Source organism: Cydia pomonella, chromosome 18, assembly GCF_033807575.1.
Source record: "Cydia pomonella isolate Wapato2018A chromosome 18, ilCydPomo1, whole genome shotgun sequence".
Classification (NCBI taxonomy): domain Eukaryota; kingdom Metazoa; phylum Arthropoda; class Insecta; order Lepidoptera; family Tortricidae; genus Cydia; species Cydia pomonella.
In genome coordinates this window covers 15703613-15721886 of record NC_084720.1, presented here as the reverse complement: position 1 = coordinate 15721886, position 18274 = coordinate 15703613, and the positions used below count along the sequence as shown (strand labels likewise).

Genomic DNA, 18274 nt, shown 5'->3' with positions numbered 1-18274 from the left:
ACATCAGCCTATCGGACCTTCTATCTGATATCACAGGCGTTTTATAAAATAAAAATTTCGTGTAACAAGTAGTAGAACAAGATGTATAATTGCAAAAGATACAATTATGACACGGCATTCCACACATTGACGATAAGGCATAATGGTAACAGTACAATGGCCCATACAATGTTATACAACTCAAGCCACCATTGTATGCTTCCTATAGCCTATAGGGTATCTCGCTCTCGCATCTCGTTGATGAAACCGGCGTGAGATCAAATGGAGTGTGGAGTGACGCAATCGTAGTAGATTGTTTGAGGTGAGTGAGGTGGTGCTTTAATCTAGGGCTGGATACGGGCGATAAAGCTTACGACGTAGCCTTAGGAGCTATTAAAAATAATTGCAAAATGGGGTTAAGACTTGTTGTCTTTAACTTCATGTCATTTATAGGAAATATAGCAGAGCTAAGATGGACGGCTGTCTATCATTTATCACCATGCCTGTCACGTTCTAACAAGTATGTAAGCGTGATAGTGACGGGCATAGTGACAAGTTATAAAAATGGAACTATGCTGCCACCGCTGCAGCGGATGTCATGGTTGTGTTTTTGTCACTTGTCATATCATGCGCCACATAAAGAGCCGACCATCTTAGGGCTAAGATTAGGGCTGGAGGGTTATTCCCACTAGTTACCACCAAGTTGTTACCAGTGGTAACTACTGGAAATTTTTTCCCACCTTTTACCACTGGTAACTACTGGGAAAAAAAATTCCCACCTTTTACCACTGGTAACTACTGGGAAAAAAATCCCAGTAGTTACCACCAACTTGGTTTGGTGGTAACAAGTGGGATTTTTTTCCCAGTAGTTACCACTGATAAAAGGTGGGATTTTTTTTCCCAGTAGTTACCACCAAAATTTGGTTAGCATTCAATACTAATAAAAATAGTATAAATATAGAGTGCTTTAATCAATAATTAATTATAAGTCGAATTAATTATAAGTTAATTCGTTATTCGTTTAATTATAAGTCGATTACTGTTTCAGTAAACTGCCTTAAATTTGATAAAAAAAATCGATTTTAGACTGATTTGTTTGTTCGTTCGTGTAATTGTGACGTTATTTATTGAAAGGGACTTTATTGTCGATGGCGCTTACGCCATTATCAACGATGCTTCTATTTAAATACAACGCTGCGCTACGCAGTGTGGCGTAAGCGCCTTTGACAAAAGATTCAGTTTTCATAGATAACGTCATAATTAATTCAATTTCCAATTAATAAGATAAATGCTCTCATGCTCTCGAGGTTGATTTGGGCTGTTTACTGAAACAGTAATCGACTTATAATTAAACTAATAACGAATTAACTTATAATTAAAGCTAATTTTAATTAATTATTGATTAAAGCACTCTATTTTTATACTATTTTATTAGTAGTATTGAACGCTAACCAAATTTTGGTGGTAACTATCGGAAAAAAAATCACACCTTTTAACAGTGGTAACTACTGGGAAATTTTTTTCCCACTAGTTACCAGTAGTTACCAGTGGCAAAAGATGGGATTTTTTTTTCAGTAGTTACCACTGGTAACAACTTGGTGGTAACTAGTGGGAATAACCCGGGCTGGACTACTTTAGGGTAGCGGAAATATTGAAAAAAAAAAGGAGTGTTTTAGCTAAATACTAGCAATATTACCATTTTATCAACTTCCAGAGAAGGACAAAGGTGAGGAATTCGAAAGGTTTTATAACTTTTTGGAGTTGATTGGAGTTTATTCCTTAAGAATCACTTCATATATGTATAAGCCTGGGGGTATGAAAATATTTATGGGGAGTACAGTCACGTCTGAAAATATCAATACGAAAAGTATGCCCAAAATTTGTATATACTACCTTAATATATGGGAAATAACTTTGTGTATACATATTATTGCCACTTTTTTCGTACCTATCGATATTTTCAGACGTGACCGTACAATCAAACGTTATGTTTCGTGCGCAACTTTTCTTGCGCATACCGTAGCAACGGCTACATGGAAAATGGAAACACTTCATTTATTCAAATCCTGATATGGGCATTTATTTGTGAGATGGACACAGATTCTTGCGTCATGGGTATTTTCTATGTATATAAGTATTGTGGCCTAGTACCCATAGTACAAGCTTTGCATAGTTTGGGGCTAGGGCGATCTGTGTGAGATTATCCCCAAATGTTTATTCGTTTATTCAAAGTAAAAAAAAAAACAACTGTCAAATTGCGGAGTTTTGTATTTTATAATCGTTCATAGGGAGTAAGCTCTAGTCGTGTGTCGGAGTTCACACACAAACACACACTTTATTGATGTTGTTATTTCAGAACGCCACTTTTTTTGAATGAACTGCTAAGGTTCGCACAATTTTAAAAAATTGAGCTCCCGTTCTCAGAGAAATAAGATAATATAATATCATCACACATTTAATTAAGTACTGCTGAACTTTTTCTGAGAACTTTTTTATCTGATACGAATAAAATTCGGTACATAATAAATACACACTAAAACACACACGCTTTACTCGTAAGCCTCAATTAGATATTAATCGATTATCAATAAATCGTTTTTATGTACGCATTTGTAAGAACGCGATCAAACATAAATAAACTAATACAGGGTTGTAAAGTTTTCTGAATAAAGGGGTTAATCTAGTAGCTATTCTAGAAAAGAGCTGCAAACAACTGCAGCGTAAACGGCGCCGGCGCAAGGCCGACGCCCACGCGTTCATTCATAACTTGCTGCGACTGCATTGCTATGTTAACCGTCGAAGCACAGGTATAGCTGGTATAGCCACCTGCAATATTATTAAAATATTCATGCCTTTTATTTATAAGATATTTTGAATTACTTGTCTTGTTGACTAACATGTATTCATCGTAGATCATGATACTCCGTGGGAAACAGACAATTGACATTCAAGTTAAAATTAAGAATCTTTCACTGCTGGCGTATTGGTAACTGACGCACGCGCAGCAGTGTTGTACTCCTACATGGTTATAATAATAATAATAAAATTCTTTATTGCACACTACATAAAAAACAGACACAGAAATTGATAAAATATACACATTGGTAGGTAACAACAGGCGGACTTATCGCTAAACAGCGATCTCTTCCAGACAACCTTATAGAGATAACGACCGTAATTAATTTATGACTACATAATACATTTAAAATTCAGAAAACACCTATTTTACTCCTTAAATCGAAAAACGTTTATTTTTGAAATCGAGTCCAATTTGCTATATCTCTATTCGGGTTTTATGTCAAATATATTATGTTTATGTGTATGAGAAATACGTTTGCAAATTTTGTGATCTCATTCTTATTAGTCTCATTAGTCAATTTGTTACACGTCAAGACTTTCGATGAAATCCCAATAGGAGGTCCAAGCTTTTAGATTGTCTCATTGATCGAGTGTAGAAATAGTTGCGTAAAAGAAATATCTGCATATTCTGACCTAATTAATGAAAAGGAAAATTGAGTGCATTGTAAACATTCGCAGGCAAGGCCGCCGCCTACTCGTCCATTCATAACCGGCTGCGCCGGATTGCATTGAGCGACGTTTTCAGAAATGTCACTGTGACATAACACGCAGTGACCAGTGAAGCCTTCGCCTTAGTCATTATTGATCAATTTGCTTCCTGTTGCCTAACTTATTGAAGGAACTGAACCACAATGATTATTTTTATTTTTTACTCGTTTCACATTCATGATTTCAAATTCTAATGAATGAATTAGGTTATGATTTTGGTAGTCACATAAATGCTAAACCACCATCTCTATTTGCACAAACTTAGGATTTATATCAAAACTGAAGTCATTTCTAATCCAAAAGGCCTGTTATTGCATAGCTGAATTTTTGGATGAATATCTTATATCGACCATTGACTTAATAGTCAAATGAAGTAGTAGTAATATTTTTTATTATTTAATGTAAATCTACGAACTTTATTGTTGTATTTTCCTTTGTATTAATGTAATTATGTTTGGCATCCATCTTGTATAACCTAATTGTAACACTGACAATGTATGATTCATACAGATAAATGTTTTTTTTGATACCTATATCAGTAATTATACACATATCAAAGAGTAGCAATTGAAACAGCAATAAAAAGTTGGTAAATGTATTCAATAAATTTAAGCAAAAAAAAAAACACAAAACACGGAAAAAATAAGTAAGTGACATTAAGTAAGTAAGTAAGTGGTCTGATTAGAAGATCAACGCTGGCAATCGCCATATCGTGCTATATCGAAATATAGCACGATATGGCGATTGCCAGCGTTGATCTTCAAATCAGACCATCCGATGAAAAAACGTAATATTATCATTGTATGCTATTAGTTGCAGGTGATACCAATGACACGTGACATCATTATCGATTGATTTGTTTTGATTGGTCTAGCACAGAAAGTGGCAACAAATTCCTGCTGTCAGCCATAGTGGCAACTCATTGTCTAAGCCATTAGGCATTCGTCGCTCGTTCATTCGTGATCGACATAAGAAAGCAGTCTTTCATTCGGATCGTATTAATAAAGTATCGCGCATGATCTACCAGTTCACACAATGTAAAAGCGGGCGCAGCGGCCGAAAGCGTTGATTTTTGAAACGTAATAAATATAAGAGCCTCGGTAGAGAGTACCATTTTGTACCATTTGGCGTTGAAACTCTAGGTTCATGGGGTCCCAGCGCGCACATTTTTTTTGCAGAAGTCGAGAAGCGTCTGGTTGACGTTACTGGTGACCGAAGAGCTGGCGGCTTCCTCGCGCAATGTATTAGTATTGCGGCCAGCATCCTTGGTACAATGCCTCAAGGGCCTATTTTAGATTTAAGCTAGTTATAGTAATCCTCTGTATATATCCATTATGTTATTGTAAATAAATATAAATTCATCAAACAATGTATACCTAACCATTTTGACGTACATGGATAAACAGTTAATTACGCTTGTCCCATCCAATAGCGGCAGCTTTTGTAAGTGCATTTTATCAATATGAGGTCAGTAGGAATCTTAAGTGAGGGTACTTATAGTAGGAAGAACTATAATACCTACGCTTAATGTACAGTGAGCTGCGAAATTGCATGGAGAAATTTCGAATGAACTCATTGATAAAGTCGGCATGCACTTTTATGGTTGATGGTACAACACACTTATTGCTAATGTAACTCTTAGCCTGAGGATATGAAAATAGTATGGTATGGTTAGGTATGGTGCAAGAAACGTAAACTTATACTCCAATATCCTGGTTTCACTAATACCTAACCTATCACATAAAGTTTTTTCGCAGAATGAGGTCACTGAGATTGACATATTATAGAACTTACAATGCATCGCGCATGATCCCCCAGTTCTCGGTACACACATTGAATAATACATATCACGCGTGCACCGAAGTTGCTTCCCTTGGCACACGTTCAAAGAAAACCGGACCTAAGTTTTCTAACAGGTTGATGCTTAGACATTTAGGTTTATGGCCTCCGATGGGCCCTACGGTCTCACTTCTATAGTAGGTCAGGCCTCCATGTGCCTCTCCCTTGTGAGCTTACCATAAAGATATGTGTAGACGCCGGTGGAACGGTGCGAGGAACTTTAATGATTGTGTTTTTCTAAAACAATCACCAAGTTCAGCTGATTAACTCGTAAACACTTTTACAACATAAGCCTGATCACTGTATGACACAGCACACATTAATAACCCTTTTGAGATACATTGGATCCAGGGAGCCAAGAGGTCTATACCAAAAATATTTTAAATAGAAGTTTTAAATTCAAACTTTAATACATACATAATATATAATGTTCAAAGGTTTCAATAAATTTGGTAACTTGTGATTATGTGGCAACTACTAAGCATGAAATATATAGGTATATAGAATGAAATACAATGTTAATCAAAACAATTAAAATACAAAATAGGCTCGCTCTTTGCTTATAAGGTTCCCAAACCACTTAAGCCTTTGCCACCATTTTCTTATAAGGGAAGATGGATCTAAACGTTTATAATTAACTTATTTGATACAGTACCGCGGTGGTTGTTTTTGCCGTTGCCGTGAAAGGAACATCCTGTGAAGCCTTGTTGTCCATCTTCAGCGATAACTGAGGTTTCCTTTTAAGAAGAGTATTAAGTCGTTTGATGACTCATAGGTTCTGCAGAGTCCGAGAAAAGTGCTAAACATTTTTTATGACACGATGTAGTTTTTGCACATACTACCTAATCACGGCGGTACCCGTCGAAAACATCGTGAGGAAACCGGACTAATCCCAACAAAGCCTAGTTTACCCTCTGGGTTGGAAGGTCAGATGGCAGTCACTTTCGTAAAAACTAGTGCCTACGCCAAATCTTGGGATTAGTTGTCATGCTCCCATGAGCCGTGGCAAAATGCCAGGACAACGCGAGGAAGAAGAGAAGAAGCACGGATATTTGTTCCTGAGTCATGGCTGTTTTCTATGTATTTAAGAGTATTGATATATTATGTATATCGTTGTCTAAGTACCTACAACACAAGCCTTAATTGAGCTTACTGTGGGAATTAGTCAATTAGTTTTAAAATGTCCTAATAATATTTATTTATTATTATTTATTTCTAAGGGCGAGCGGTAAGTACGTGCTTGCACGTCATATAAGAATTCCTCCTCCGCTAAAAGTGTTGCTGTTAAAATAAACCGAACATTGTCTAAGGTAAACTAGTTCGAGCATTCGACTCGAAGCGATGGTACCATCCCGTTTACACAACAAACCTTCCCACAAGCTAACGGCTCGTTTATGCGGACGCCCGTTTATGGCCCGAATACATCGCCTGCTGCTCTATTCGTCTTTCCATAAAAGAGCAATCGACTACGTAATGTACAGTGGACGATAGAAACGCTCGTCGCAGATGTACCCGTTAATTGCTTAATCGTAAACCTTAATGGGAAGATGTAAGGTCTAACAAACGGTCAGGAGTATTGCAAATAACTTGGTAAACGCCTTATAGGGATTGGTGTTCATTATGTAAGTGCAGGTTACGGTGGTTATAGGAAGCGGTAGTTGTGACAAATTGATCTAGATATTTTAGTTGCGTCAAAAACTGCTTTATCTACACTACACGAAATCAAAGTGAATTTAAAAACCAGACTAGACAAGGATAAAAGTGAATGAATCCACGATAAGAGCAATACACCTAATCAATAGCGTACCCTATCTACTTCACTACCGCTTTGCAAACACGCAATATGGCATCCACAAGGCACATTAAGTGAAAAGTGCAGATTTAGCCCGCATTATTTCAAGGCTCAATACATATAATCATTAAAAGGATAATTATAATTTGTTAACTTTCGTCAGCCACTACCTAGGCATTGAATTTGCCATCCATTGACAGCCCGTTCGATACGCAATAGACGATGAGCTAGTCATTTTATAGCTTAAATATGCTAATTTTCATGACTGGTTATAAAGTGGTCTCAAATTTATGTCATGATTGTCATTAACGCGCTAAATGATCACTGCCAAATTAGAAAAGTTGTCAAAGTATTGATGTAGGTGTGGAATTAAGAGGAGTGACATTTCTTATGGTACAACTGTTGCAGAAGTGTCCAGCTGTCAGCTATAAATAATAGTTCCAAATCTCTCCAGAGTAGCGCTAGAGTAGCTAAGAGCCTAGGCGCTATTGACGGAGTGAAGTGCGCTGTCTATGATTAGATTTTTTTGTTCAAGTATTCTAGGTATTGTAGCGCCACCTATTGAAGGTTTTTTGATGACACTTTTTGGTACATGGAGATTTATTTCCTTACCTCCACCTTCCGTAGATGTAGGTATATAAATTGACAGATAGCTGTGACATCATCAAGATGTTGCAAAATTGACATCTGATATGTGTTGTAAAAGCTTGATTTGCCGTCTTCGATGCACTTAAAATATAATAGGAGAAAATCACTACTTAGTCATAATTGTGAACTATTTCATTTCGTCCTTTTCAAAATTTGAACCTAAAGGACCGTTAGCGTCCTGTTATAAACTTTTTTAGGATCAAAATATAAATAAAGTACAAAATAAAATATATTTTAGTGCAATATCAATATATTTTATTTGTTTAACTTGTTAATACGATCAATAACGCAATTATAACGTGTTTAATGAAGATTTCGATCTTGATTTAAATTAGGAAGCGATAAAATCAACATTCAATGACACAAAAAGCGTATGTTTACTAAACGTTTCCCGTATTGATTAATATTTATATCTGTTAATAATTTCCCACAACAAAAAATATATATTCAAATAAGTAATAGATCGAGAATATCCACAAAAAAAACTCTTTAATAACAGCGATAGAACAATTAAGTGTAATATTTTGTCTTTTTCTAATAAAAAGGTAACGTTCCTATTGAATCAATAAGTCACTACCATAATGTCGCTATATGAAAACGCCCTTATCGTAAACCGAAATGTTTGTACATTTTAACAGGTACAACGTACAGTCAAGGTATTAAATATGGATACGTACTACATCAGTATATAGTACAAAGTGACAAAAATATGTACACACTACCTTAATATATAGGCAATAAGGTCGTGTATACATATTTTTGGCACCTTGTCCGTATCGATATTTAATACCTTGACTGTACGATATGCAAAGGTATTTAAATTATACTATTTAATTATTACAGCAGAGGCATTTAACGAGTAATTAAATCTCGAGATTACAGGTATTCGTTAATATTTATAATTTCTAATACGCCGTCCGTCGGTTGCATTTGTTTACGGATTATCTTTTTATCTCGCACGGCAGATTTCTCGCGATGAAGCCTCGAGATTTGCGAGAAATGTGCGCAGGAGGTTTTTAAGTCAAAAGCGGGAGCGGGTTGAAAGAGCAGCTTAGCTCTGTAGCTTAGAAAGCATCAAGTTGAAGTGGGACTGATGACTTGTTGGCCAGAATTAAGATAGAAGCCCTAAGGCTAAAATCGGGAACTCTTAGAGATATATCTCGAAAATGGGAGTCGACTTTGAGAGACTGTCCAGATGTAGCATAAAACCGGGCCGAGAAGGTTTTGACATGACACGACACGGAAAGTTACAGTATCGGCGACATCTCATGAAATTCATTAAGTATTACAGGTGTCCTAGAATAATCTTGCATGGCCTCCGACACCAGGGTGCTTAGTCAACATGCAAATCGTTAACGCTCAGTAGCGTAGCGTAGTCATTTCTCTCTATTATTCTTCCGTATTAGTGCGACAGACATTGGCGTTTCGTTCGCTACGGAGCGTAAACGATTGGCATATTCGCTACGCACCTTAATCGCCACTTTATTTTATTCTTAACTATTTAACGCCGGTTGGATTTTCTAAGAGCCGTTAAAGTTTAAAAAATTGTCTAAGGCCACCAGATGAACGTTTTCCACGCGAACGCCGTACATACACTCTTCACTGCACGATCGTCTTATCCATTGCAGGTGTCTAAGCCAGCGGAGTCGTGTGAATTTAAATCATAAGTAAAAATTTTAACAATAGCTGGCGCTCTTCGCTTCTTCTAGTGGTTTGCGCCGGCGCCGGCATTCCATTCGCGCACGCGATCGGTTCTAGTCCACGAGCCAGGAATGCGATGTGGATCCGTCGATACACGCCTTCATTATAGCGCGCGTCCTTATCTTACAGAAGAAAGGCCCATTCAGTGCGTACAGCTTTTTAAATACTTTTATTTTTACGCCGGACCGCCGGACTCTTGGGAATCTGAGAAATGCTTTACATGAACTTGAAATAGCACTTTATGTATGAAAATTTTGTTATTTGTGTATACGAATTGTTTGTTTTTTATGCTGCAGAGGATTTGTGTGATTGTACATCGTAAAGCTAATAAAGCACCGTTAGTTTCTAGACTACATTAGCATTACAGTGCGACATTACTGCCGACTGCATTGTTGCCACAAATATCAAACATCCGGGCAGAAAATGTTTTTATTCAGTTGAAGAGTTTTTCCAGTAGAATATTGAATCTATTTAATTGTGACATATGCAATTATGCCCTGTGAATTATTTTAAATGAAACAAGTTATCATTGTTTTTATTTAGATCTAAAAACTTTGGACTGAATATTGACTTGACTAAATATTTCACCTAGACCTAATTAGCTTTTACAAAAATAAAAATTTTAGACAGCCTTTTCCAAAAGAAAAAAAAAAGGTTCTTAAAGGTTCAACTTCGTACCTAGCTCACTGTTGTAATACCCCTGCCACACATTCGTCGAGTGGCATGGGAAGTAGCGAGGAAAATAGGCAGGAACGTAGCGTAGACGAAACTACTTCATGCTCCTCGTCTTGCCAACCGCTCCCTATATTCTCGGTTTTTGACACCAGATAAAGGACCGGCAGTACCTAGTACCTAGGCTTACTTAGGGTACTTATAACGTAACATAATCTGTGTATGTTTTGTAACGAATCACTTACCAAGTAGCAGTCGATGGGTTTCTCTTTCGGGCGATGGTACGCCTTCTGCAGCTCGGTCTGCTTGAGCGCATGCGCGATGTGCAGCGCGCTGGCGTCAAACCGGCCATACTGGTAGTCGGGCGTGTCTCGCAACTCCCGCGCAGGCGACGCGTGCACGCTGCCGCCGTTTGTCGCGCGTGTGGGGGATACTGCGAACAATGCCATATGTTACAAATTCAATATTAATAGTCAGGCCTATCATATTATACATTACAGTTTAAAGGCAGTACTAGTGTATATTAAGTAAAAGATATATATATTTAATGAAATATTTGAAAACAGCTTGAAGACAAGCCTATGTATTGTATCTGAGATTCCAACGTACAAGGGTATGCTATTTCAGCTCAATATAATTGATTTCATTCCTTCTGGCCTGGCCTAGTGGATAGTGACCCTGCCTATGAAGCTGATGGTCCCGGGTTCAAATCCTGGTAAGAGCATATATTTGTGTGATGAACACGGATATTTGTTTCTGAGTCATGGGTATTTTCTGTGTATTTAAGTATTTATAATTATATACTATATTTATCGTTGTCTAGGTACCTACAACATAAGCCTTATTGATCTTGCTGTGGAACTTAGTCAATTTGTGTAATAATGTCCTATAATATTTATTTATTTTTTCTTGCAAAATTTAATTAGGCAAGCTATTGTAGCTCAAGCCTCGAGCTAAGCTCTTATTTGACCTACAATGCTTATAAAAACGAGGATTTTTTTATCGTGTGATATACCTCGATGATTGTGCTAGCCCGCAGGGAATACGTTCCAACCAGACCGTTTCCACATGGTTTCCACGAGGGGGCCTATTCTATTTTAACAATTTAATATTATTTTGACACGACTTTGAGTCAGCGTGCGCGGCTGCACCAATCGGCGTGAGCCGCTAACGCTGGTTGGCCCTCAGTCCTAACGTCATAAGCCATCTCGCTCGCACTATACTATATAGCGTGAGATGCCAGATATCACAACTCAAGATCCAATAAAAATAATCAAAACATTGGGATCCGGTAGTCTATCTAATAAAGGAAGAATCAAGACATTTGTGAGACCATAGTTTTGAATGGTTTGGCAATTTCAGTATAGTAGTGTTGCCTCTTTATAATCCATAAGGGTGTCAGGAATTATGCAAAATTGAACCCTATAAATTTGAAATAAAGTTCAAAATCAGGTGGGAAACATATTCCCTCTGCCTTATAGAGGCTTAAAATGTTGTTATGTATAACTTTATGACAGTTATGATCCTATTTTGCATGTACAACCACCCTAAAAATAGTTTTTTTTGTTTCATTGTTTTTGTATGTGGGTAATTTTGCACATTGTTATTTTGACACAGCTATGTAAATATGTTTTTCCTCAGGCTCCGTTTATCACCAACGCTACGCTGTGAAGGGTTCGAAACGTTGGGATTTATTTTAAATTCAATATACGTGATATAATCCGTTCCCATAATTTTATTTCATGAGTGACTAATGACCACAGAATATTATACTCACTACGAGCTAATGACTATCGCGGAGACAAAAAACAATATCAAAACCATATCAAAATTTTCAAATATAATCGGCCTCTGGAACGCTAACGGGGCGCGTAGCCGAGCGAATTGAAGCGATACATACGCGGGCAGTAATTAGCAGTAAATTATCAGCTATCAGTGCAGCTAGATGCAAGTGCAACGTTAAAATTATATCGGCTTGCCACCGCATAATGTCCAAGTCCAAGCAACTAGAAATTTAAGCTGATTAGTTGCAGTCATTGTACGGTTGCGGAATTTAATAGCTGAGCTATTTCGAGCTCACTTTATACTGGACACGTTATAGCGGGTTATTCCCACTAGTTACCACCAAGTTGTTACCAGTGGTAACTACTGGGAATTTTTTTCCCACCTTTTACCACTGGTAACTACTGGGATTTTTTTTCCAGTAGTTACCACTGGTAAACTATTAAAATAATAAAAACACGCTTAGCTATTAAAATAACAAAATTAGTTTTACACTAGCTTAATAATTAAAGTCCGCGAGTGTAGGTGTAGGTACTGTTATTTATATTTAGCCTGCATAAAAATATTACCTACTGATTTATATAGTCATAAAGGTAGGTATTATTCCAGGTGGTACTTGTTACGCATATGGTATGATAAAGTGAATATATTCGGAGATAATCGCTCCGAAAGAAAAAAAAAATGTGTCCCCCCCTCTAACTTTTGAACCATAGGTCCAAAAAATATGAAAAAAATCGTGGAAGTAGAGCTTAAGAAAGACATTAAATGAAAACTATAGCGGACATGATCAGTTTAGCTGTTTTTGAGTTATCGCAAAAAGTTTTCCCTTCATAGTAAAAAGACTTACTTTAATTAGGTACTGATTATGCAAATTTGCCTATTTGTTTAACTCGGGTGAAAGGTACCGTTTCATCCCTTGGTTAACAATTTACTATACTTTAAGCTCCAGTTTAGCTTATTGTGACGGAAGAGTAACTACGGAACCCTACACTGAGCGTGGCCCGACATGCTCTTGGCCGGTTTTATTTTTATATATCATATGCAGCATACGAGCAGACGAGCCGCCTGATGGGAAGCAGTCATCGCCGCCCATGTACATAAGCAACATCGGAGGAGCCACTTATGAGTTGCCAACCTTTGAGAACCCTAAATACCTGCTTCTTGAAGAATCCCATGTCATAGCGCAAGGGAAACACCTCAGAAGGTACCTCATTCCACAATTTGCACGTTCTGGGCAAAAACGAGCGAGTTGCATATATCTGTAGGTAGGTATATGCTTCACCAATATGTGCAGACAACAAAATGAGTGAAAATAAGGAAATAGCAGCTTGATCATGAATAATTTACGCTAAATTAATTCTAAATCGAATATTAACATAAATAAAAAGGAGTGGAAACATAAAAAAATCTAGTTTTTAAATACGCCATTGTCACCCCTGTGGCGTTGTCAAAAGAATGCTGGCAGTATATATATACACAAGAATTGCTTGTTTAAAGGTATAATATATCATAATTATAATAATGCTCATTTAAAGGCATAAGATTAACATTGGTACAATAACGCGAGTTTTTAACTTAAATCAAACTCAACAAAAAACTAGGAAGTCGGGACTTAAGACTTGAAAATTTTTAGCGTGACGTCTCGTAAAAACGTGTTGAGTTTAAGAAATCATCCCCACTTTACCCGTCGGGGATACCTCCCTCCCCAAAACAATTTTTTTTCTAGTTATTAGGGTTCCGTACCCAAAGGGTAAAACGGGACCCTATTACAAAGACTCCGCTGTCCGTCCGTCCGTCCGTCTGTCACCAGGCTGTATCTCATGAACCGTGATAGCTAGACAGTTGAAATTTTCACAGATGATGTATTTTTGTTGCCGCTATAACAACAAATATCAAAAAGTACGGAACCCTCGGTGGGCGAGTCTGACTCGCACTTGTCCGATTTTTATTGTTTTACCACTTCGCCGATATATTTCGGCGGCCGATCGTACAGTTTCGGTGCGATGTTTTAACGGTAGTCACATTAAACCAATAGATAGGTTCGTTATTCATATTCATATTCCGTTATAAAATAACAAAAAAAATATATATATTACATGTCAAATACATACAATTAGGTCGATGTCAATTGAAGTACAATTAAGATTTACAACTTATTTAGTCTTCCAAGACAAAACCATGTAGCTAGCCCATTATGATAATTAAAACCTGCCTGTTACAACCAGCTCCAGTCTACCTTGAACGAGCTAATAATATGATAATGCATCTAATCAGTCGTATAAGTAAATGAGATGAAAATGTTCTTATAGAGAATATTGCAAAGTGTTTAGATTACTATGCAAATTTAGCTGTATCCCTTGCACGTAGGATGTAAAGTAATCAATAAAGTTGTCAATTACGTGATTGTTTATGGGAGGTTAACACCGTCGCCATTCGACTAGATAACACGAGCACCACACGAGGATCACACGAGTATTTTAATGCCTAATTATGTACAGTTACATACACTGCTTTATCTATAGTATGGATGTATCATAAGCTTCAACAAAACGAACTAATTGTATACTTAATAGAAGCTAATTGATGATCAAACGAACTTCTTGAAGTGAAGTTCGATCGATATTATATGAGTCACTTCATTTGAAGATATAATTTTATATTAACCATGTAGTTTCCCTATTGTACATATAGCATCGAACACATTTAAGAGTAACTATTTTTATTAAAACTGTATACTTAATAGAAGCTAATTAAAAGATAAACAAAACGTCAAATGGCGGTAAATGAAAATTTCTTTCACGCGTGTCACATATCAGTAGTTTTTTTTAATTCAGAGACAAACTAGAGTCGGGGGCCGACTGCTACATATTTCGTTAAATATCAAGTTAGATGCGAGTAGGAAATGTAATTTTACTCAAACTTGCAATGAAATGTTGACATGAGTTACTTCAGATTAGGTCCGGAAATACTGCGATGAGTGAATATCTTACTTCTTATATCTATGGTGAATATGATATGAAAAGGAATTTCATGCAACCTTACACAAACTGGCAGGCTTATAAAGCAACCTTCTTTTGTTTTTAAACGTCAAATAGTGACACAACGTCTTGGCATTCAACCATAAAGTAATAATAGATTCGTAATTTGTTTTTGACTATGTAAACATACGAATAAAACAAATTGACTAAATTTTTTTTCATTGTAAGTTTGAGGAAAGCACTACAAATCTCGGCGAGAAACGGGGTTGCCGGCCGCGTAATAAGTATGTACTTGGCCTGCAACCCTTCGTTTCTCGGCCTCCATAATAATGTACAATGACGCTAATGCCAAAATTAAAAAGAAAGAAATATTTATTTTATTCTGTTTTTAGTATTTGTTGTTATAGCGCCAACAGAAATAAATAATCTGTAGAAATTTCAACTGGCTAACTATCACGGTTCATGAGATACAGCCTGGTGACAGACGGACGGACAGACGGACAGCGGAGTCTCAGTAATAGGGTCCCGTTTGACCCTTTGGGTACGGAACCCTAAAAAAGACAGAGTTTGCATTTATGATATGAATTAAGACCAAAGATTGAGATAAAGAAGGATGATAACCACTAAGCATTTCAACGAACCGATAATTAGAATAAACAATAATATTATAAAACGCCACATACATTTCAAGGATGAAAACTAGTAAATGTGGTATTTAGCGGTCATCCGACCCACAACCTTTCGGCCACATTGCCATTTCAATTAAAACCCAATTGTCACTGCCATAGGGCCGACATTCCAACGAGCAGAGAAAAGATCGAGGAATGGTGCCAATGACCCTATCGATATCCATAACTTACACACTATTTCACTGGGTAAACTTATCCGCATGCCGGTTTAAAGTAGGCTCTATTTAGAAACTGTTTGGTTGCGAAAGAATTGTGGGAGGAAAGTTTGTTCAATGTGTATTTTCAGAATTGTGGACTATATACAACACACAGCCATAATGCATCACTGAGACATTTCATTCCTTACGTTAATATCACTACAAAGATCTTCATTTTTTTTTTAAATAAAGGTTTCCCCTGTCTTAAGGAACTCGTCACGGCTTTGTTCATGCTCCCACCAGTGGCCACAATTTCGTGGCGGAGCACAACTAGATCTTCATTTAACAAAAAGAAAAAACCTCGATTACCAGTATTAGATAGAGTATACTGAGAGTAATGGGCGTGTATTTCATGATTCATGATAGTATTTATATTAGTTACGACTTTATGGTATGAATCTCATACTTTTTACAACTTAGTTCCGTAACTTTTATTGACGTGCATACATAACTTCTCAATCATATAACGCGTCTCTACTCTCTGGACATTGACCGAGATCCCGAGTAGAGTTCCTTCTCAGGAATGTTCTAATATGGTAAAATATTTGATTAGATAAACATAAAAATATATATTTTATAAGTTAAATTAATTCATATAAATCATCAATAAATAGGAGCGTTCTGTATTATAGTCGTTAACAAAGACGATAATATTAAAGTGACAGCAATGACATGACATACTCTTTAATTACCGTTTATATTATGTACATACTCGTACATATCTACATAATCATTTATTTCTTTGTTAATACTGTGGCGTTTGGAACTTACGGCCCGATTCGAAGAATGATTAAGACACGTTTAAGATCTTGGAAAGATGGAACTACACGACATGTCAAAATTTGACGTTTATTTCGATTCCGCCGTGATCCCAGTAAGATCTATCTACAATATTTCTGACGTCAAAGTGACATTGGTTGCCCGAATCGAGCTGCTTCTATCAATTATACGACATATAAACGATATCTAAATGAGAACTTATCTAAACCAGAACTTATCGTTATCGTATTTCATTCTTCGAATCGGCCTGTTTGTACTCGGGTTAGAAATACCCTAATCGATACGTCCTATTCATCTATGTCCAGAGGGTAGAGACACGTTGTATACGTTCATGTGATCAAATCAAAAAATATCTCTTCAAACTGCTTACTCTTCCTAATTCGGCATAAGGTACTTGTCAGGTATGTATCAGGGAATTGAAAGGCCCTTATTTGAATTTTAATAGAATATAATATATTGTTATTTAAATTTTAGGACGTTATTTAATTTGATTTAATTTTATTTTAATTTAATTTAATTCTTTATGTAATGTAATTATGTGTAAATGTATAATGTATATGGAAATAATTTTCTGGATTAAATTTCATTCATTCATTCAATATTGAAAGTTTAAGTATTTTATCACAGCAGCGTTGTTAAATATTACATATTTGGTGCATTTATATACTCTCATGAAAACGGGTGACTTTATATACTCGTAGGTTATGGCTAGTGTCGTTGCAGTTTAGAACAGGCTTGCTAAAATGTGACGTAGGTACTTAGTACATCGGGTAAAGGTACCATTATGGCGGTTGGCGCTTAGTGCTTCAATACTAATCCGGTGCTACGGCACCTTAGCGACAACCGCCATAAAGTACCTTTACCCGTGGATACAAATGCACTTTGAGCCTGAAATGAACGCTTCGCAAATATCGCAAGCAGTCCAAAATTATAATACGCTTATGGTAGTTGGCGCATTTTTGTGCATTGCTCAAATGATCCAAATAGGGCTATAACGACTGTTGCGCAGCGTTTGCGACTCGCCATTTCAACCTGTCATAAAACAGCCTATGTTACTAGTAAATGTATGTCACTTGCGACCTTTGTTTTCGGAGAGGTAAATGTGGAGCTGCAATGTGCGAATTGCTTCGCGTGTGCCAAATATGTGCGTGTAAGAGAAATATGTGTTTATCCTTATCTATGTATGGTTAATCTAATAAAGTAACTAGGTTCAGGAAAGGTGCAGAGACAGGATTCTAATTGGAGTACTAATATCAGGAGGTTGCTTTTCTATAAGTAACCGCTCCTTTGGTGGATAATATTTAGCTTTTGGCCTTCTAGCGTAGTCGTTATGACCCTGCCTATCCAGCTTCGCAGTCCCTGGTTCCATTCTGGGTAAGGGCATTTATTTGTATATGTATGACAAATATTTGTTCCTGAGTTTCATATGTAGGTATTTATTTAAGTACGAATATAATTAGTATAATTATAAATACACTACACAATATTTATACAGGTACTGATCTATTTACTAATTTTCTTTATTATCACGAACGTGTTTTTTTGTATGTTGAAGAATAATGAGCATGTAAACCACCTATCACCCTCACTCTCGAAATACTGACATTTCTTGGACGGTATTTCTCTAAACATCGTTCAACATTTACTGTA

The 18274-nt window shown here is 36.6% G+C and overlaps 1 protein-coding gene across 3 annotated transcripts in view; it reads right to left on the bottom strand.

The window, feature by feature from the left end:
* Positions 1 to 18274, bottom strand: part of LOC133527542 (hillarin) — an 88226-nt gene that overhangs the window by 35981 nt on the left and 33971 nt on the right. For all 3 annotated transcript variants that reach the window (XM_061864595.1, XM_061864594.1, XM_061864593.1), the window contains exon 4: positions 10444 to 10631. In XM_061864595.1, the coding sequence (XP_061720579.1) occupies positions 10444 to 10631 (188 nt within the window). The remainder of the gene's footprint in view (positions 1 to 10443; positions 10632 to 18274) is intronic.